The sequence below is a fragment of the Arvicola amphibius genome, chromosome 3, assembly GCF_903992535.2.
Source record: "Arvicola amphibius chromosome 3, mArvAmp1.2, whole genome shotgun sequence".
Classification (NCBI taxonomy): Eukaryota; Metazoa; Chordata; class Mammalia; order Rodentia; family Cricetidae; genus Arvicola; species Arvicola amphibius.
This window is the reverse complement of record NC_052049.1, coordinates 111,751,928-111,773,361: the sequence shown is the minus strand read 5'-3', so window position 1 is coordinate 111,773,361 and position 21,434 is coordinate 111,751,928. Positions and strand designations below refer to the sequence as shown.

Here is a 21,434-nt window from a genome sequence, read left to right as displayed (position 1 = left end):
TATGGAACCATGCTGGTGTCCTGGTAGTCTGGGTTTTGGGTGAGACTATAAGGAAGGAACACGGGGTACAGGCAAGGCTGGCTGTTCATGGGCACTATCACCTGCTATGAAACAGATAGCCCTATCTTTGGAGAACAGAACTGGTCAAGGCACCAGAGTAGGTGGGACAGGATATCCTGCCAAGGGTACTAGGTGGTTCTTGGTAGGAACTGGCTTTCAGTCTTGGATGAAACTCCAGTTAGAGATGAGGAAAATGCTTTTGCCACAGGGTCTCTAGTCCTCTATCCTCTGCCTTTTGGATGGAAAGACAGGCCAAGATTTAGTCCGAGGCCACTGAGGACCCCGGGTTGTATCTCTGCTCCAGTTTTAAGTGGGGATGGTATGCTGTCCCTGTCCCCAGGGCCTTCATCCATGGGGTGATGATGGTGCAGCCTACACTCAGCTCCTTTCAGGGAACAGCCCGGGAGGGAGCTGGGTCTTCTCCCTACAGGCAAGGGGCAGCTTTGCGGTGCAAGCATTCCAGGACTTTGGAGGGATGGCCTCCATTTAAGCCCATCGATTGACCTCAGTCTCTCAATGGTACATTCTTGTGCCTATGGCCAATGGCCCATTTTGCTTCCTGGACCACGCCTGCAGCTGGGTCCCAAAGGAGCCACGAGCCAGCAGAACTAATGTCCTCTAATGAGATTCGGGCCAGAGTGGTCAGGCGGTTTTATTGTCTGTGGCTGGGTAATGAGACTCCTCATAAACTGAGAGTGATTTGGGGTCTGTGTAGGCTAGAGGTGGCGGGGGTTGTCCGGGCAAGGGAATTGACTCAAAGTGCCAAATTGTACCCCCAAACCTCTCTTGGGTGCTCCATCCACCCCATGATGCTTTCTGGGCTCCTGCTTTCTGCCTGAGCCAAGCCCACACCCTGTCCTGGCATGCCCATACCCTGGGGCTCCACGCTCACACCTCAGGGCCCTGCCCTTGTCTCAGCCCACATTTCCAGGGGAGGATGCTCCGTGTCTCCCTCTCCTTCACCGCTCCACTGGTAGGCTTATCCTGTGCCAACCTGGGTTCTGTGTCTCCTCCAGAAGCCCCTCTTCTCCTTGTTCTCCACTTTACCCCTCACCTCCTCCTGGAGCTGCCATACCTGCTGTAGGGCAGGAAGGTGGCAGCTAGTGGTGGCTGACAAAGCCAATGACTATATCATGGGAGACAATAGTGACCTGGCTCAACCCCTTCTGTGTGCCCATCCCAGCTTGTTCCTTCTTTCTGGTCTACTGGATTCACCCCAGAAGCCTGGTGCCTAATATGGCCACACTCACATGGGAAGGCAACAAGTCATCAAACTAAGATCCACTTTCTTTGTTTGTGAAAAGGGAACAATATTAATTCTAACACAACTCACACAAATTCTAGCTGAAGCTCTGAGTGGAGAGCGGTACCCACCACACAAGGGTTCCATCTGCATTACTTTCATGGCCGTTTAAGTGGAAGTGTTCAACTTGTAACAGAAGACTGGGAAGAGAAGGAGGTAACCCCAGGAGGGACTCTCTTTATCTGGCCTCTACCACCTCACCAAAAGCTGTTATCTCCCCTCCCCTCAGATGTAGAAGTTTAAAGAAAAGCAGGGGGCAGAGAGTCCCAGGTTCTCCCTGCCAGCCCTGCCTGGGCCGCTGCCTCTGCAAGCACTCCAGATGGGCAATGGAGCCCCAGCTGGGCTGCAGCCAGGGAGTGAAGCCGGTGCCTGGAGAGCCCTGGGCAACATGCTGCAGAACAAAGGCTGCCCAGCACCTGCTGCCTGTGTAGTACCCGGCCTCCACAGGACTGGCCTGGGCAGGTACCTTCAGCCAGTCAGGCCACCCGAGTCCTCCCACCGTGCCAGCAGCTCCCAGGTGGCTGCAGCCACTCAGAGGAAAGACATTGGGAGAGAACCTGGGCTCTTCATTATTTTGTGTTATCACATGCTAGCCTTAAGCTAAACACTTTTAGTTCATCATTCTCCATCTCATCTTGAAAAACTGGATATCATAGCAACATTTAGTTCCATTTTACAGATAGGAAACCTGAGGCGCATGCAGCGATTCTGCTAAGGTTTCTCAGCTAGTCCTCAGTAGAGCTGGGATTCCAACCTGGCTTGGCCAGTTTTACTAAGCTGGGCCACCGAGATGGGGTGAACACTTGGTTACGGGAGGACAGCTAAGCGACCTGCTTCTCTGCCCTCTACTGAGAGTCTGAGAAAGGCACAGTTCTCATGCCCTACCCCTGGAGAATAAAACCCTATAACTTCCTCTTCTGCATTTCCCAGGATAAAGATTACCTACCAATTGCCCCCAAGACCCTACCCTCTGCTATCACACAATCTCTGGGTCTGTCTTGGATCTCTTCTGTTACACTGGGTTTGCCTCTGCTTGTGGAAGGGTCAAGGTTCTGAGAGTGTATTTGACATCTTGTCTCACACTTCTTCATTTTCCTCTTCTTCTAGCTCCACCAGGCACTCGGAGCTTTAAGGGTTAACTGGATGCAGGGGTGTTATCTCCAGCTTAGGGCATTCCCTCTGCAAGGTGATCTGGCTCAGATCTTAAGTTACCTCCTATCCCAGCCAGCACATCTGCTGTTGGCTCTGCGGGCTTGTTCTCTATGGAGTGGGGTTGGCAGCCCAGGGGAATACTTGTGTGCTAGGCTTGGGCAAGGAGGCTAAGCCCCCAAGACTGCTGTTTCCTATTCCTTGTCCCTTTCTGCCACCTCCTTTTCTAACAAATGGGCTCTCTCCTTTGGTTGCCCAAGCCTAGGATTCTATCAGGTACATTCATATTGCTGACCTGGCCACCCACCTGGCTCTGCAGACTTCTTACAGGGACCAAAGAACTCGCTATCTTTGAAAAAGGACAGTGTGGTATCTAACTCCCCAAAATTCCTTTCCCTAAGTGTCCATGCAGGAAGCAAAGATCCATAAGGAGGAACTGAAAACCTATGTCCCCTGGCCCCTTCCAGACATTTCAGGATCTTGAGAGCCTATGGAGTAGGCCAGGCCCATTATGGCTCCAGCATTGCTCTGATGGCTGAGGAGACAACAGAAGGTTAACAAGAAGAGAGAAGGCTTTCCAGGTGTTGTCAAGATCTTGTGCTCCTCCCTGTAAGGACTTAGGGGAAAGCCAAGGACAGAGAAGCAAGAAAGCAGCACCAAGGCTTCCTGGGACCCAGCAGCTTTTCCTGGAGTAAGCTAGCTAAGAGCAAATTCTGGGTCTCTTCCCAAAGTCACCCTCAGGCATTGTCAAGGCTCAAAGCTACAGATGCAACCCATCTAGATGCCATAAAAAGTTAGTTATGTGTAAACATGCGTTTGGTACTTACAGCCCCAGTTCCATGGTGATCGCAAATATGAATACAGATACTAACTAATTCTACTCCTTGCAGATCTGTGCTTGTAACAGTGAATTGGAGGTGACCAACATCATCACACAAAGCCCCATGCACATGTGTATACACACCCACTCTGGAGCAAAGGCGAGCCTGTCAGAGTGTTAGAGGCCAAGTCCCACAACTGGCTACAGAACATTCTTACCTGGAGTGCTGGCTACTGTTCAAAGTTAAAGGTGGGGGAAAAAAAACCCAACAGGTGATGCAGACACCTCTCTGCCCCTTCCTCAGTTGAGAGGTTTTCAATTTGCCAAGCTTACCAGGAAAGATACCATCAGAAGAGCAGAAGCTACAGTCACACCTCCCTTGGGTGTTTTCGATTTGTGCTGAACAATGAACATTAGTCAGCTGCTAAACAATAGCAGCATCATAGATGCAGCAATGGGAGCCGACCCTCTGACCCTCCAACCCAGCCCGCTGGCTCAGCTGTGGGCACAGCCACGCTGGCAGCCTACAACTGGGCCCACAGGCCAGGCAGCCCAGGCGACCGCCCAGGTGGACTCCTTGTGCAGAGCCAAGTGGCCATGGAAGGAACTGGCAGCCTACAACTTGTCCCAGCTTGCTTTAGGAAGCCACTGGCTACGTGGACTAGTCCAGGTTCAGAAACCTTCTAGGCCACTCGGCCAGGACTGTGCTTATGCTCTGCAGTATTCAGCCTTCCCTCCAGCCTTGAGGGTTAGGCCTTGGATCTGACTCAGATGCTCTCCGCAAGGCTACCTGACTAATAGGCCAGGAGACGGCTGTGGTTGACACTGCAAACCCCAGGCCAGGAGAATGGATGCTGCTATGATGCCCGGCCCAGTAAATCCAAGCCCACCATGGTCTTTGAGAAACAGGCAAAAGGAAAAGAACCCAACAGCTTAGCTCGGGAGGAAGGGGGGGCTTCAAAGGAAAGTACCAGGAATGGGTGCTGTGCACAGGCAGCCTAAAGGGAATGAATGCTGTGGCCTGACAGGTCTTTGCATGGTGAGCTTGACACCTAGGGTGTGGGTTTCTTTCTAGACCAAAGGTGTGGGGAAGCCAATTAGAGAGGGTGTGGTATAGGTGGGACACCTACTTCCCAGGCAGCTTCTCCACCCCATCCTCTTCTGGTAACACTGTGGGTAACACTGACCCTCTCCTCTAAGTGAGCACCCTGGAAGGAACCTGTCATCTCTGGGAACAAAGTCCTGGTCCCTTTCTACCCTACCTGTACTGTCTGCCATACAGAAACACACTTCTCTTTGTACACTTCAAGAGCCAGATCAGCTGTGTTACGAAGTCAGGAGTCATCACATACACTGGGGGCTCCTTCCTCTCCACTTCCACAGCCCAGCAGAACCCAGGAAAGAGCAGCAGACTGGCAAATCCCCAGAGAAAGGCCAGAGTAGGAAGAAGCCGAGGAAGGAAGGTGCACAGTGGAGATGGGGTGCCAGCTGGGCCTCCCAGCCTTCTCAGTCGGAGGATCAGACTGAGTGTAGCCATACCTGCCTGTTTTCTGTCACAGCGGACCTCAGAAAGCAAGCAGAGTACCAGACAGGCTCCATCTAGGAGCTAGGTGAGCCCAGGAACCTTGGTTGCCTCCACGGTACCCATTCACCAGTCACAATCAGTGGCAGAGCACCTATTAAACACCTCTGGGCTGTGATTCCTTTCTGGACATCCTAGCTTCTCACTGGATTTTTGGTGGGGGAGCAACTGCTTTGAGCCAGGTGAGTGTCACCTCCCTGTCTTGTAGGTGGAGCACACCGGGCCTCTAACCCCCAAGGATGGAATTAAACAGGCTTCAACCCATGCTCCAACCCAAAACGGAGAAATAGAGCAACAAACAGAGAGGGGTGAGCTTCCTTCCTCAAACCCTCTGGCCCTTTGTCCATCCCAAGATTAGGTTAACCCCTCGTGTGCTAAGAATCCTTTGGGCTCTTGGCGAGTTCTCCTTGCTCTGGGTTCTGGGAAGGGTTAGGGATTTAAAAGGTTCTCTTAAGCTTGTGCTGACCAGGTACATTCTAAAGGCTGAGTTTCTGTGTGTATTGCACTTGACATCAGCAGCAAGGAAGTGGATGAAAACCTCTCATTACCACCCAGACCATTCTGGCCGAGGGTTCGGCATGCTCCTGTGAACAGTGTGGAGTGCCCCCTCCTGGGACACCCAAGGGGTGAGTACTCCACACTACCCAAGCCCCTGCTTCCCCAAATCGCTTTCCTGGCACCCACCACTGATGAAGAGGTTCAGTGCCCTAACAGTGAGCTGGCTGGCAGAAGGAGGCAGGAAAGGAACTAAATGAGGCCAGGCTCTTGTCTTCCAGGAGTGCATCCAAGCCACACCTGGACGGACAGTCAGACCAGTCTCTTCCTAACAAACTGCCTGGCAAGCCTGCAGAATCACACTGGCTGGGAAGCCAATATTCTTAATCCAGCACCTTATTCTACCACCCCAGGTTGGCAACCACCAGTTACAATCAAGCTTCCCCTAGCCCCCCAAAGCCCCATCTTGCTAAGGCCAGAGCTCATCTCTGGTTTGTTTCCGGGAGAAGGAGTGGCTAGAGAGATGCTTCCCGCACCTTGACCCAAATTAGTGTCCTGCTGGCAGCCCAGTGGCTTCCCCAGGGACACAAGGGGTTAAATCCAGGCGAGGGGACTTGGTAGGATTTGCCTCCTAAACGCATTTTCCAGTTCATTCCCCAGCACAATATGCCTGGGCCGGTCCCAGCCTCCGCCCCCACCCCATCCGTCAGAACGGGCCACCACGGGCCACCTCAGGGTCGGGCGCGGAGTTAACCCCTTTTCTGCCAGCAGCTCACACCTCGAGGAAAGACTCACGGGACACCTTCGGGGCCTCTCGGGAAAGTGGGTCATGCGGCCACCTGGCTGGCATGAAGCCCACGGAGCTTCCTCCTGGGGGAGCCCTCTGCTTTAGAAGTGGAGTTCCAAGGCGGAGCCCAGTCCCGCGCAAGGCCGGGAGTTTGCGATCCCAAGGCGGCCCAGCCTCACCCTCCAGAAAAGGAACCGCAGGTGAGCAAGAAGCTGCTTGTGCCGCAGGAGCTGGCTCCAAGCGCCCGCTGAGGGGCGATGTGGTCCAACAGGGGGCCCCCCGCGAGCCCGAAACCGTCTGACAAGAGGCCGCCAAAAAAAACGAAGCCCCCTGCAATCCTCCAAGCCCACAGCCCACCAGCTCCGAGACTGACGCCCTCCCCCTGGGGCTGTTGTCTCATACCCCAAGCCCGTGATTACGGTGATTATTTTGCATTTATGTAACACTCAGTGTTTCCAAACTGCTTCTCGAGCTGAGAACTGGTTATTAAATAAATAGAACCCTATTACATATTATTATTTTTGTGAAGAACTAAGCGAAGAAAGTGCTTTCTTGCTACATAGAGACGTGCATCCGATTGCTTCCCTGCAGGGCAGGCTGTTCGGCTTCTCAACCCCTTTCTCCACTGTGCCACCTCCTGCCCCCCCCCCCCCGGCATCTAAGCGTGACCCAACTTTTCTGGCTCCGTTCGCTCCCTACAACCCAGTCGTGCCCGTCATCTAGCTCCCAGTCCCGAGGAGACTCTGGTTGGGTGGGGGATATGGGGTTGGGAAGCAGAGGAAATCGCCTTACCTGGGAAGAAGGTGGCCAAACCGAGAGCGAGTCCCCACCAGCGTCCAACGGCGCCCGCAAGCCCCATCCGAGCCATCGGAGGGCGGGGGTCCGGCGAAAGGGGCGGCCAGGAGGGCGCTCCTCGCGCTCCAGAAACCAGCCTGGAAGACGAGGGCGGATCGCTGGCGGCCGGCTGGCGCTCGGTGGATCCAGGTCAGCCGCAGCCGTCGGCCGGGGCGGGATGGGCTGGGTGGGATCCGCGCGGCCGCAATCCGGGCCCGGGCTGCCGCCGGCTCAGAGCCTCGGCAGATGCCCGCCGCAAGTTGCACGAGTCATGCCCCCTTCGCCTCCTCCGCTCTCCTCCTCTTCAACCCGGTCCCCGCCCTCTTCTTCCACGCAGAGCCGGGCTGGGGAGAGGGACCCACCCCCGGCGCGCCCGGCTGCCCGACTAGCGCGGCGCAGGCTCCCGGCCCTGGGCGCGCTCACACCCTCCCGCTCGTCTCCAACTTGCAGGCTTCCATGGCCGGCCGTTCTCCGAGGGTGGCCGGGCGGTGCGGAGGGCTCGGGGCCCAGGCGGTGGTGTGCGGCTACGGCGGCCAGCTGCCCTCGAGGCTCCGGGCTGCGCGGTCTTGGAGGTGCGAGGGGAGCGAGCCGGGTGCACCACGGGTCCCCACCGCTGCCGCTGCGCCCGGTGCGGGCGATCCGCAACAATGTGGAGCTGCCTGGGAGCCGAGGCGAGCCGCGCTTGCTGCTCTCCCTCTCTTTCTCTCACTCGCCGATCCAGCCTCTCACCCGCTCTCCCGTGATGTCAGCCCGGGGGGAGGGGTTAGCGTTAACCCCCTCCTGGCTCCCACGCGCCCGGCCCAACCCTGGCCGGGTCTCCGCCCGCGCGCCTGCACCTCACAACCCCAGGCAGCTGCGGCTGCGAGCGTGGCCGTGGGGTCCCGCGCAGACCCCTTCGCTAGTAAGATGCCCCTCGAGTCGCCTTTCGGCCGTGGAGAGGGCCGGAGGGCGGGCTGCCCTCCCCGGTCGCTGACAAAGGGAGGCAGTGACCCCTAGCGGCCGGCAATGGGGAGACGCTGCTCGGTAGGGGTGGAGTTAAGCTGGGGAGGGGGCGGCCGTGGGGAGCCGTGTGAACGCTGGATCTGGCATTGTCCGAGCTCCGAGGGCTTTTTTAGCCCTTTCCTCCAACCCTGAGCCCATTTCACAGATGAGGAAACAAAGGCTCAGAGGAGGGCGTAGAGCGTGGTCCCGGGTAGAAAGAAGCAGAGAACAGTCTAGAACTCAGCTGTCAAAGCATCTGCACCCCGAGATGTGGACGTAGGACAGAAGCTGCTTAACGGAGGAGGATCAACCGCGAAAGCTGTCGAGAAGCGGAGGGAAAGCATTAGTGGATGAGCTCAGGGCACTCAGGTTTCTAGTGGGACGTCCTTTATAATCCTCATTGCCTTCAGAGGGTCCTTGTCCCGAAATGGAAGCATTCTGCTTTCCCTCAAAGAACAAGAAACCAAGTCGGCTACCATTGCTCGCACCTCGTTTCTGAGCAGTTTGCGGGATTCCCGCGAAAGTGGTCCATCCAGTCGGTGTCCCAGAACGGCCTGGACTCTCCGCCCCATCCTGTTCGCCACCCACCACATCCGGGTGGCTTCTTGCCAAGGTGACTGAGCCGGAGGGGCCCTTAGCAGTCTGAAGCCTGGACCTTCTGTTCCCCATCCTTGGCCTGGGAGAGGCAGACAGACAGGGTTTCCCAGTCAGGAGGGCTGAACACTCCCAGGAGGCCTGACCAGACAACGCCCCCTTTGCCCTTTGCCCAGCCCCAAGGGCACAGAGGAACGGGGAAGCAGCCACATTCTGATAAAATGTAAATTTCCCTTTCCGGGAGCGGGAGGGGCAAGAGGGTGAAGGAGGGTGACCCTTTCCCACTACTGAACTCATAGCCTCCCAAAGAAGCCACTCCACTCCACTCCCCCGAACACTCACTCCCTGTAGCCTTTTAGGTTTCACAGGCATTAACTCAGGAACAACGCTCTAACACACTAACTGCCAGACCTGGGAATGCATTGTGTGGTCTCACAGTTGATCCAGAGGAGCTGGGTCTAGTCTGGGGAGGGACACAGAAACAGAAGTTCCAAGGAGTCACTCACCACAGTGTAGTGGGTTTTCAGAATCACCAGGAAAACATCACCTTAGCCTGAGCTGGGCTGGACCCTTCTATGAGAAGGGAGCCCTGGGACTGACTGAAGGTCTCAGACTCAGTCCCTCAAGCAACTGGATTTAAGGTAGGGGTCAGCACAGGGAAAACCACAAAGCTGAGCAACAGCTAGGGTATTAGGTAGGGAGCTCTTAAAATGGGTCCTAACCCAGCCTCAGCTTGAGGTAAGGTCAAGTCTGTAAATCAGAATTATGCCAGGTAGTGGCCGCAGGAGGGTCTTAAGCTGGGGAATGCCCTGTTAAATTTAGCAAGTGGTGGCCAGGCTCCCAGCCAGGAAGCTCCCATCTGGCTGGCAAGTGCTTTTAAGTTTTCCAAAGCCAAAATGATTTTCTTGCTTGTGCTTGACACATCATAGGGTTGGGTTCAAGGGGGTTACTTCAGATATACCAAGCTCTTTCAATTTTCCTATTTCTCTAACATATTTCCTCTGCTGATAGGAAGGAAAATAAGACCAGGCAACAGAAAGGTGCAAGGTGTGGTTCCAACTCTTTTTTTATTTGCTTCTTTGAAATAGGGTTTCTCTGTGTTGGGTATCCCTGGCTGTCTTGGAACTCACGCTTTAGACCAGGCTGGCCTCGAACTCCGAGATCTGCATGCCTCTGCTTTAGGAGTGCTGAGATTAAAGGTGTGTGTCACCACTGCCCCGCCCTTTGCACGCTGACACTACTTCACTTCTGTGCTCACCAGCCTTGTCCCATGCTCATGGTTTCTGTGTGGTCCTCACAATACCCTCTGGCATAGACATGGCAGAACCATCAGCTTTTGCTTTCAAGCTGGAATGTGACAATTAAGTGGAAAGCAGGACTTCTGGACTCCTGGGCTCCTAGCTTCAGAGATGGGACCACAAGCTGGGTGGTGGCGGCACACACTTTCCATTTGGAGGTGGGGGTTCGAGACAGAATTTCTCTGTGTAACCATCTTGGCTGTCCTGGAACTCACTTTGTAGACCAGGCTGACCTTGAACTCACTGAGATACGCCTGCCTCTTCCTCCCAAATGCTGGGATTAAAGGCGTGTGCCGCCACCACCACCTGATCACCCCCCCCCCCCCGCCTTTTTTTTTTAAAGACAGCTCTGACTGTCCTAGAACTCACTGTGTAAACCAGGCTAGTCTTGAACTCACGGCATCTTTCTGTTTCTGCCTCCTAAATTCTGGGGTTAAAGGCCTGGGCCACCCAGTTTAAGAGGTGGTTTTTTGTTTGTTTTTGTTTTCTTTTCCTCCCCAATCCTAAAGATTCCATTTTTGTTATTTTGATTATTGGTTTTGTGTTTGAGACAGGGTTTTTGGGTTTTTTTGTTTGTTTGTTTTTTGTTTGTATTGTATTGTTTTGTTTTGTTTTGTTATTTTGACAGGGTTTTCTCTGTGTAACCTCCCTGGCTGTCCCGGAACTTGGTTTGTAGATCAGGCTGGTCTTCTGCCCCAAATGCTGGGATTAAAGGCATGCACTACCACCAACTGGACAGACAGGAGGATCTCTTTACATAGCCCTTGCTGTCCTTGAAGTTACTATGTAGACCAGGCTGACCTCAAACTCACAGATATTCACCTGCCTCCACCTCCTAAGTACTAGGAATTATAGCTGTGCATCACCATGGCCAGCCCTGACTTCAAATTATTTTTAAAATATGTATTTTATTATTTTTAATATGTGCATATGCCTGTGAGTGCAGGCCCTGAAGTGGCCAGAGACATCAGAGCTCTTGGAGTTGAGTTACAAGTGGGTGCTGGAAGTTGATTTCATGTCTTCTAGGAGATCAATATTCACTCTTTTTAAAAATTCATTTATTCATTCATTTATTTGTTTGTTTGTTTGTTTATTATGTATACAATAGTCTGTCTGTGTGTATGCCTGCAGGCCAAAAAAAGGCACCAGACCCCATTACAGATGGTTGTGAGCCACCATGTGGTTGCTGGGAATTGAACTCAGGACCTTTGGAAGAGCAGGCAATGCTCTCAACCTCTGAGCCATCTCTCCAGCCTGCAATATTCACTCTTAACCACTGAACCATCTCTTCAGCTCTGGATTCAGGTTCTAAAATGCCGGTACCGCCCTGAGTAACTGTGTGTCTTTAGATGACAGCCCTCAGTAACTATGTGTCTTTATACAATAGCCCCCAGTAACTGTGTCTTTATACAATAGCCCCCAGTAACTATGTGTCTTTATACAATAGCCCCCAGTAACTGTGTCTTTATACAATAGCCCCCAGTAACTATGTGTCTTTATACAATAGCCCCCAGTAACTGTGTCTTTATACAATAGCCCCCAGTAACTATGTGTCTTTATACAATAGCCCCCAGTAACTATGTGTCTTTATACAATAGCCCCCAGTAACTATGTATCTTTATACTATAGCCCCCAGTAACTATGTGTCTTTATACTATAGCCCCCAGTAACTATGTGTCTTTAGACAAGTTCATTCCCCCATACTTGCACAAGCTGTCCTATAAACCTGTCATTCTCTCTTTTGCCTCCCTTGGTTCAAATTTGATCTATCCTTCAGGTTTGCAATCAATTGTCAGCTTAACTTCCATGTGCTCAGCTTCCTTATCTGAGGAATAGATAACATACATGTTTTAGGATTGTGAGGATTAAACATTGGTACACACTTGGAACAATGCCTAGCATACAGAGAAAACTGTTTTAATGTTGGTCATCATCATTCCTATAATCTCTGTTTCCACATACACTTGTCTTCTCTGCCAGAGGGTTATGTGTGTGTGTGTGTGTGTGTGTGTGTGTGTATAAAGTATGATACAGACATTGCATTCCCATCCTGTGCATTTAAAGTATATTTTATTTTGAAATAGATTTGGATTTACAAAAGTGGTATAACAAAGGCAGAAGAAATGGCTCCATGGTTAAGAGTATTTGCTGCTTATCCAGAAGACCCAAGTTCAATTCCCAGAGTCCACTTTAAGTGGTTCATAATCACCTGTAACTCCAATTCCAAGAGACATGACATACTTTTCTGCATTTACACATGTACATACACATGGGCATAATTTTTTTAAAAAAAAGATCTTTAAAAGCATAAAAGAGAGTGTAGTTTTCATTGACCCTCAACTATTTTTTAAATGTTAATGACTTATATATGAGCCATGTAGCAAAATTAAGAAATTAGCATTACTATGTCTCTATTAAATGAACTAAAGAATTTATTTGGATTTTCTCAAGTTCCTCACTAACATCTATTTTCTATTTATTTTCTCTTCTAGGATCTAAATCAGGACACCACCTGGCATTTAACGCAAGTGATCTTCTAATGCAAGCGATCAGCTCCAAGCATGAGGCCCCTTCCCTGGCCTGCCAAATTCAGGCCATTATCATGGCCTCAGCAATGTCTCCTGGATCCTTCCTGCTTTAGAAGCCTCACATTTCTCTGTTCTAGGGCTTTGCATAGGGGAGACTTCACTTTAATGGGGGTCATCAAATTTATTTCTTCTGTAAACCTCACCCCCTTTTTTGGTCAGCTTCCTTTTCTTTTGGCCTTGGTTCACTTGTGCCACGTCCTCGTGGTAGGTAGACCAGACTTGTCCCCTGTCTTCCTACAGCTCTTTTCTGTATTCCTGCAGTCTCATTGGTGATTGATTATTTGCAATGTTTGATCCACTCTAGGCCAGGGACAATATCTCTTTGTATCCTTAGGACCTAGGAACACAGCGCACACCCACTAAGCACCTGATGGGAAAGCTTTTGTCTTCTCCCTTGCATCCTGTGTCCCCTCCTGCTGATCACATGCTCTCCCGGGGCCTCGTTTTTCTCATCTGCAGACTGAGGAGGCCTATGTCCCCACTGGATTTCAAGGGCCCCAGCTCCCTGCTTCAATAGAGCCATGTTTAAAGAACATGTTGTTTTCACACACTGTAAACATTGGCCTTCTGATAAGTATTTCTCTTAATGGGATTTGAGGATTTGGCTGTTCAAAAAGTTTGAGACTCCTGACTGATTACTGTACTATAAGTTATGATTGCATAAATGTTCATGATTTCACAATTTCATGATGGTTGGTTTAAATAAATATTTTTTCCTTTTTTTCTTTCTTCTTCTTCTTTTTAAAGGCAATAGTGAGCCATTGAAGATTTTTGAACAGAGAAGTGCTTATTGGGAACTGCTGGAGCTGGGCTTTCAGGAGATGAATCTGGCAACGATGTGAACAGGACAGACAGATGATGATTGGTCAGTGAGGGAGGAGGGGAGCAGAGAGAGTGGGTTGTCATGGAAGCCAGTAAGAAGAGAAGAGGATTTAACTGAAGAAGAGGAAGGGGAGAGAGGGGCGGGGGGAGTCAAGGGCGGGAAGGCCACTACCAATAGTGACGGATTCTGCAGGTGCAGGCAGGGATCAGATGGCTCTTGGAAACAGTGACTGAAGCACCAGTGACCTTTGAGAGAATGGTGTTGACCTCCAAGGGGGAGCCAAACCCAGATCCAAGCAGGGGTCAGAGGAAGAGTGAGGGGAGTAGTAGGTGTCCTGCTTCCTAGAAATTTGGTATGCTGAGTAAGCAAGATGATCAGAAGCACAGAGAGAGCTAGCCAGATGCGGCCAGCAAAGGGGCTCACTTTCTCCTTCTGAGTGGGAAATGAAAGACCAGTGAGGGGCTGGGGAAGCTGGTGAAAGAATTGGAAGTGAAAATCCTTTAGGGAGAAGCCCTGGAAGTGGTGGTGGTGGTGGGAGGGCAATAGGATGAGGGGTGGGACCCAAGCCCTGGAAGTGGTGGTGGGGGTGTCGAGATGAGACAATGGGATGGGGGTGGGATCCAAGCCCTGGAAGTGGGGGTCGAGGTGAGACAATGGGGTGGGGGTGGGACCCAAGCCCTGGAAGTGGGGGTCGAGGTGAGACAATGGAATGGGGGTGGGACTCAAGCCCCAAGTCCTGGAAGTGGGCGGGGATGGCAATGGGATGGTGGGCGTGGTGGGACTCAAGCCCTGGAAGTGGCAGGGAGGGGGGAGGGGGAGACAATGAGATGGGGGTGGGTGAGACCCAAGCCCTGGAAGTGGTAGAGGGTGGGGGAGGCAATGGGGTAGGGGTGATGGTGAAACCAAGGGTAGAAAAGAGATGAGGTATGGATTTCTGTGCATGGAGGAAGTGAGGAGGAGAGCATGGGTGGAGAGCGTTGGGGAACAGAACACAGGAGGGTGAGGAACAGGATCACTGGTGGAGGTGAGGGCTGGAGTTCCCTGCAGGGAGAGGTTGGAAGGTGGCTTCAGATTTCACAAGTGGGAAGGCTGGAGAGAGTGGAGGGGAGGCATGATCAACAGTGTCCCCCACCCCCGGGGAAAGGAATGCACGTGATGGGTGTGCCTTTCCTGGGGAGTCAGGACGGAGGGTGTCCGCTTAAGAAAATTCGGGTTCAATTTAATCTGTCAAAGATTGTTTAGAGATTCGAGCTAAGAGGCAAGGGAATGAACTCCAGGTCATCTTCCCACTGAGGCTGCAGTCCATTCATCAGACTGCTCCTGATGGAATCTGGGTCTGGCTTGGACAGTGGGTCTTACCTCCCTTTTGGGCTCTGAGAACTGACATGCCTCAGTGTTACAGGCCACTCCCAGAGCAGGCACTTGGTCTTTCCTTTCTTACCTAGTCCAGCCACAGGGGTAGAGAAGGTGGCAACTGATCTGCCTGGGAGCAGCCCTGGGAAAGCACACTCTTAGGAGAGTCTCCCTGAGGCACACTCTCAGCTTCTACAGGCCCTTTCAGACAGGCAGCTGTTGGGCCTGGAAAAGGCCCAAAGTCAACACAATAATGACTTCCCCTCCCGGCCATCTCCCAGGCCCCTCTGTGTCATTCAGTAATTAGCTAATAAAGCTTACTTTGATGTGAGGAAACCCTTATGAAATCCCCAAGGTTCCCCCAAACCCTGAACTCTGCTGGAAGGAGAAGTGCTACACTGATTAAGAGGTTACCCCACCCAGGGTCTCTGGCCCTCAGGGTAAGGTCAGCAGCCGTTGAGGTGCAAGGAGAGGAAGATGGTGAGGATGGTGGAGGAGGAAGGGAGGAGCAGCAGGACCACAAACACAAACAGGATCAGAAGACAGAATCCCATGGAGAAAGGATGCCCAAAGCTCTGGCCAATCCCTGGGATGCCCCACCTGCCATAGGAACTCCCTTTCCTCACCTGATAGGCCAACATCACCCTGGGCTGTGCTCTTGGGGGGAGCTGGAAACCACAGCCCCTAATTACTGTTATCATCGCCATGGTAGCTGTGGTGATTACAATTGTGCTTCTGTATCCCACAGTGCTTAGCTGCATTTAATTATTGTTATTCCTAGAGAGATCACCGCAGAGCTTCCTCATTGCCATGGCTGCCATTGCTCTTGGGACGACCAGCTGAATACAGCTGCACCTCACCCCCAGGTCCAGTGATTTAGTAAGTCAAAAGGGAACCAAGATGGTTAACTGAAGGGCAGCCTCAGGAGATGTTCCAGGGACCTTAATGGCTGGTGGAACTGAAGTCCAAAGGGTTTTTTTTGTTTTTTGTTGTTGTTGTTTGTTTTTGATACAAGCTCTTATAGGCTGGCCTCAAATTTACTTTATTTCTGTCTTAGTTAGGGTTTGCTATTGCTGTGAATAGACACCATGACCATGGCAGTTCTTATAAAGGAAACATTTAATTGGGGCACTCGCTTACAGTTTCAGAGGTTCAGTCCATTATCATCACGACAGGAAACATGGTGGCATGAAGGCAGATGTAGAACTGACTACATCTTGACCTGAAGGCAAGAGGAAGTCAACTGACTGTCACACTGAGGGAAGCTTGAAAAAAAGAAACCTCATAGCCTGCCCCATCCCCTCTGCAGTGACATACTTCCTCCAACAAGGCCACACCTCCTAATAGTGCCAATCCCTTTGGGGACTATTTTCTTTCAAATCACCACAGTAGCCAAAGGTTACTTTAAGCTTCTGATCCTCCTGCCTCCACCTCACAAATGCTGAGATTACAGATGTGTCCCCGTAATGCCTGGTTTCCATATTGATAGGAATGGAACCCAGGACTTCATGCGTGCTAAACGAACCATCTACCAACTGAGTAACATCCTGTCCCATCTTGAACCATCCGATTCTCCAGAAAGAATGAAGCCTGGAAGAAAGTGCATTCCTTCTTGCTTCCGGTCCAGGTGCCTTCCTAGCATTCAGGCCTTCTTTTTGCCACCCTGAATTCCAAGGAGTTCTTTGTGTGACCTGCGGCGTCGTGCCTGCCCAGGGTGGGGGTTCTTAAACTCTGCAGCGGTGATTAGAGGAGGGTTGAGTGAAGATCTGCATAGATGAGTCGTCTTAGGTCATGAAAATGGGAAGGATTGGTCCGCGCTTCGGTGGCAGGGACCCAAGGGACAGAAGATTTTGAGAAAGGAAGAGGACATATCATCTTCCTATCTAGGGGTTAAGGAAATTATAAGGGGGTGTCTTCTTAGTTGGGGAGCAGACTTTTCAAGAGCCATGTGACGCTAAGCAATAGAACTCTTAAGTGTAGGTAGAGAAGCTTGACCTCTCCAGCTCGGCTCCCATCCAGCAGAGAAGGGTACACTGTGGACACTTGCCCTGGGCATGCTGAGCTGAGGCTGGGCCCGAGAGTTAGGGCTGTTACACTTGTTGGCTTCAACCTTTCCAAGGAAGGATGGAAAAAAGCTGTGTCCCTCTGTCTGGGAGCCCACATGTCTGTGTAAGGACAGTGTCCACATAGCAAGCTAGCTCTAGCAGGCTTTACGGAGGTGCTGTTCCGTGTTCAGGCTCCCTGTCATCAGACAGTGGCACAAAGACCCTGGCAAGAAGAGAATCCATGTCAGGTTTTTATAGTGTGAAGCAGGAACAATCAAGCAGGGTTCACATACTGTTTTATAGTTCTCAGAAAAAGGCAAGTGTAGAAAAGGTTATGTGGAGGAATGAAAATAAATTGTGGGTGAAGATTTTTTATTTTAATTTTATTTAAATTTTTACTTTAATACCATTATGAAGTTACTTTAATAATTTAATTTTTCTGTATTATGAAAAGTGCTTTTCCTGCAGAAATGAGCTCTGAATTATATTTGATTTAGGTTAATATCAATGCCCTGTTCTCCTTGAGCACATGCCTCTGGGAAGAGGTGCTCTAAGAAGGTGGCAAGTGGCCTGGGGTGACAGCCAAAGCCTAGACAGTGCCCATGCAGCTAACTGAGATTTAAAGGAACAGAGACCATGTGTTGTTCTGTTGCTTGGGGGGCGGCCTAGCCAGGGGATGGGGGTATGATATAGAGTCAAGAGAACTGGGGTAGGGTTCTGGATCAGCCATTTGTTAACTGTGAAGCTGGGGACAAGAGTGGCCTGCTGTACTGGTTTGCCTGAAATTGAGGGGACTCCAGGACACGAGGCTTCCCTTTGTTAAAACTAGGAAGGGCCATGGAAAAACTAGGACAAGTCACTCACTTCCTTTTTTGTTGTGGTTATTTTTAAATTTATTTATTTTATGTGCATTATTATTTTGCCTGAATGAATGTCTGTGTGAGGTTAACTGGAATAAAAGTTACAAGCAGTTGTGAGCTGCCATGTGGGTGCCGGAAATTGAACCTGGGTCCTCTGGAAAAGTAGCCACTGCTCTTAACCACTGAGTCATCTCTCCAGCCCCTCATTCACTTTAATGAGCCTCACTTGTGAGATGGTGCACCGCAAAACCCCATTTCTTCCTACTTGTTGGGAACGATAGGCGCTACTGGGACGAGGAAGGGTTAAGGAGGAAGGAATTGGGGAAAAATGGTTCTCTCTGGCCTTAAGACCTCATAGCTCTGAAGCTTGCCTAGATTAACACTACAATTTATATGTGAAGAACTTATATTTATGGGGACCGAGGATGGAACTCAGCGGTAGAGATTTACCTAGCATATGAGAGGCCCTAGGTTTAATTCCTAGAACCCAGAAAGGAGTTACAGCCAATCTACAGCCAGGTACTATGCCCCTTTCCTTTCCTGGGAGCAAAGTCTAGTAGGGTAGGCAGGGATCAGGAAGTGGGATCATAGGGAAATTAGGAACCTGTGGGATTGTCATGTGTGTAGGGACTTGTTGCTAGTCTAGGAGACTGGGAAAGGTTGGGAAATATGCCACAGAGGCTGAGGATGGTCCAGTCAGGCATGTGAACCTGGAAGCCAAAGCAGGTCCATGAAAGGCAGGAGGCCCACAGGCTGGGCACCTAGGGATTGGGAGGATGCCGATGCTCCTGGGCGAGAGTTCAGGGTGACTGGGCTGAGCAAGAGGAGAATATGAGCCGGGCGATGGTGGTGCACACTTTAATCCCAGCACTTGGGAGGCAGAGGCAGGTGGATCTCTGTGAGTTCAAGGCCAGCCTGGCCTACAAGAGCTAGTTCCAGGACAGCTAGAGGGGCTGTTAAACAGAGAAACCCTGTCTCAAAAAAACGAGAAAGAGAGAGAGAGAGAGAGAGAGAGAGAGAGAGAGAGGAGACGAGAGAGAGAGAGAGAGAGAAGCATAAGAGAGGGGCTGGGAGATACATGCTGTGTGGGCTTGTCAACTCCTGAAGTCTAGAGTGAGTTCCCAGGGCATTCAGGAGCTACGGTAAGGCCTGTCCCTTCAGCAGCTGCTCCCCCAAGACTGCTCAGGCACCGCTTTGTCCTGCCATCTCCAGGTCCTTTAAACATGGCAGTACTGGCTCTGTCTGTCTTGTTCTGAAGGCTTTTGAGTCTCCCACCTGCTGCACACCTCTGCTGCTCCTAACCTGCTGCATGAATCTACACCTTCCTTTGGCAGGGGTCCTGACACCTTCACAGACAGTGACTCCAAAATGCTAAATTCTACCCATCCCAAATATACTGCTGCCACCACCTTGTGTCTGTGTGGGCTGGATGGCTCACAGAACTAGTGCTCAGAGCCAGCCAGGGACTCACAGGCAGCTGGTAGACAAGGAATAATAATATTAATTGGTCCAGGAGTAGGGAGGCAGGTGCGCGCCCATTTATACATGCATTCACACATACATGAGAACATGTATGTTTAGTCTGCCTGACATTTTTGCTTACATACGTACTGAAAGTCAGGAGAGCACACAGAGGCCATCCCTGCTATTTGGATGAGATGAAAAGGCTTTCAGTTACACTAGATTTATCTGAGACATAACTCTTTCAATACAGACATACTTGTGTTGAAAACACCATTATACAGCCTCAATAGATGCTTGTGTAAGAAGTTGGCCCGTGGGCCTTTTCACGCCCTTAAAGACACATCACAGAAGTTAAAAGGAGCATCTGCATCAATGCCTGGCATGTAGAAGTTTTGTATTGTATTTTATACCATGTATACCATTATATGAAGACACTTTTGTGTATGCACACACACTCAGAGACACGTATCTATTGCCTCATCTATTGCCTTTGGAAGCAGGTGCAAATATGAGAGCTCCACCCTTCCCCAGAACAGGTGGGTACTCTTGTGCACACAAACAAGCTCACCCTCGCTCTTGCAGCCGTCCTTTCCCCCTATTGCGCCTACATAGACTCTCTCAGCAGTGATAGTCTTAGCAAACTCAGGTCAGGTGATCACTTTCTACCTTTCCAAGGCCTTCACGTCTGGAATCTCACTGGGACCTTAGAGCAACTCTTGGGAGTAGATGGGAGGAACAGGCATCATTGCTCCACATTGATGGCTGAAGAATCAGAACCAAGAGATGAAGTTCTGCCCCTGGGAGGTAGTCAGCTGTCAGATGGTGAGCTTCTTGGTGGTGAGCTTCCTATGGTCACCTTGGATGCCAGCTTGATGACTTCCAGCCTTCATTATGGAAAGCAGTGACCAGGACAGTGCCTGCTGGAGTCTTGATTCCTGGTCCAAACATTTCCCAGAGTCAACTCAGGCCAGCGGAGAAGTGGGAATTGGAGGCTGATAAAGGGAAACCGCCATCATTAGAAATCCCATAAAGTCTCATTTACAATCCCTGTCAGATGAAAGGAGCAATTGAATGTGTTGGAGGGAAAAGCAAATACCGATTTCCTTTAGGACACCCAGCCTTACACAGCTGATCCCAGAGGCCCCGGAAAGGCCTGTGGAGGAGGGAGGAGGTTGCCCTCCCTGGACTCTCCCCAGCTCTGTATACTTCCTTGTCCTTGGGCTGTCTATGAGTCTCAAGGCTCTGGTTGAGGGGAAGAGAGGAGGAAAGGACAAAGAATGGGATGTCCCCTCCCTCAGAGCCCTCTTTTGCAACACACTTACTTTGGCTAAAATGAAGAACAGTTTTCAAGCCTCTAAATACTTGCTTGCCATGTTCTCTGAGTTCAGGCAGACTCTTGGACCCTTCAAAAGGCCATGAGGGAGGTTCCCTTTCAAAGCCCGTGCCCAGTAGGGAGGTAGCCTGATGGGAGGGCAGGGAGAGTGACTGTCACTGCTGCTTCACTCTGGTTGGTCATCACAGTTAGACCTCAATATCTGCAAAATGGGGCCTTGAGGGCCAGTTGAGATGAGACGCACAGACCCTGGTAAGGTGCCTGGCACACTGCTGCACCCCAGGGTCAGACCTTGCCCTCTGTGTTGCCAGCTTCCTGGCGAATGCCTTCACTGACAAGTCTGGGAGGTGGCCTGGTGAGAAGGGCATCACCAGCCTCCTGGGTGTGCCTGATGGGGTTGGGAGGGAGGGAGGCAGGAGGGGCAGGGAGGAGACATCTGTTTGACACTCTTGTCGGCATCCGTTACCTGGTGTGTATTTTCCCAGGAGCTGATTACATTACAGCATGTGTTGATAAACATTTGGAGTCGGAGCAGAAGGAACTGAGCAGAATGTTAAGCGGATGGTAGTGTGGTCAGGATATTCGGAGAAAGAGCTGACTTGGAAGGGCTGTGAGAGATTCTAAGCATCTCAGCTGAAGGCTTCTTAGCCTGGCTGGTCCTGATCTCCTTCTGATTCCTCTGCTCCGATGTTCCGGTCCTCTGGTACAAGCCATCTAGTCTTGGTCCAGAATCAGCCAGCACCTATAGCAGAAGAGGTGTGGAACTCAGTCTGTCATGGATCCCAGGCCTCAGTCTGCCATGGATGCTCTAGTGGTACTCTGGACCAGTCCCTTAAGCCACCCTGAGCCTCAGACTTCTTCACTGTAGTGGTCTTAACATCCACTCCTGAGTGGAGCAAAGGCTAAAAGAGAAGATACTCACTATGCCTTGCACATGGAATCAGGATCCACACTTCCTTGTTTTAGTTTGCTGAGGAAGCCTAGATGGTGGTTTTCTTCTAGATGTCAGGCACCCCTTTTTTCATCTCAGCCTTGACCTAATAGGGGCTTGGCTGGTATTCTTCC

The 21,434-nt window shown here is 51.1% G+C and overlaps 1 protein-coding gene and 1 long non-coding RNA gene across 2 annotated transcripts in view; one reads left to right on the top strand and one right to left on the bottom strand.

Moving 5' to 3' along the window:
- The window catches only part of Nectin1 (nectin cell adhesion molecule 1), a 63,388-nt gene extending 54,741 nt beyond the window's left edge, over positions 1-8,647 (bottom strand). Inside the window, exon 1 of the mRNA XM_038322325.1 lies at positions 6,989-8,647. Coding sequence (XP_038178253.1) covers positions 6,989-7,064 — 76 coding nt within the window. The 5' untranslated portion in view covers positions 7,065-8,647. The remainder of the gene's footprint in view (positions 1-6,988) is intronic.
- On the top strand, positions 7,804-15,546 carry LOC119809504. Its single transcript, XR_005284640.1, has 3 exons — positions 7,804-8,624; positions 12,396-13,356; positions 15,449-15,546. It is a non-coding gene; the product is annotated as an uncharacterized LOC119809504 (long non-coding RNA).
- Positions 15,547-21,434: the final 5,888 nt, after the last annotated feature.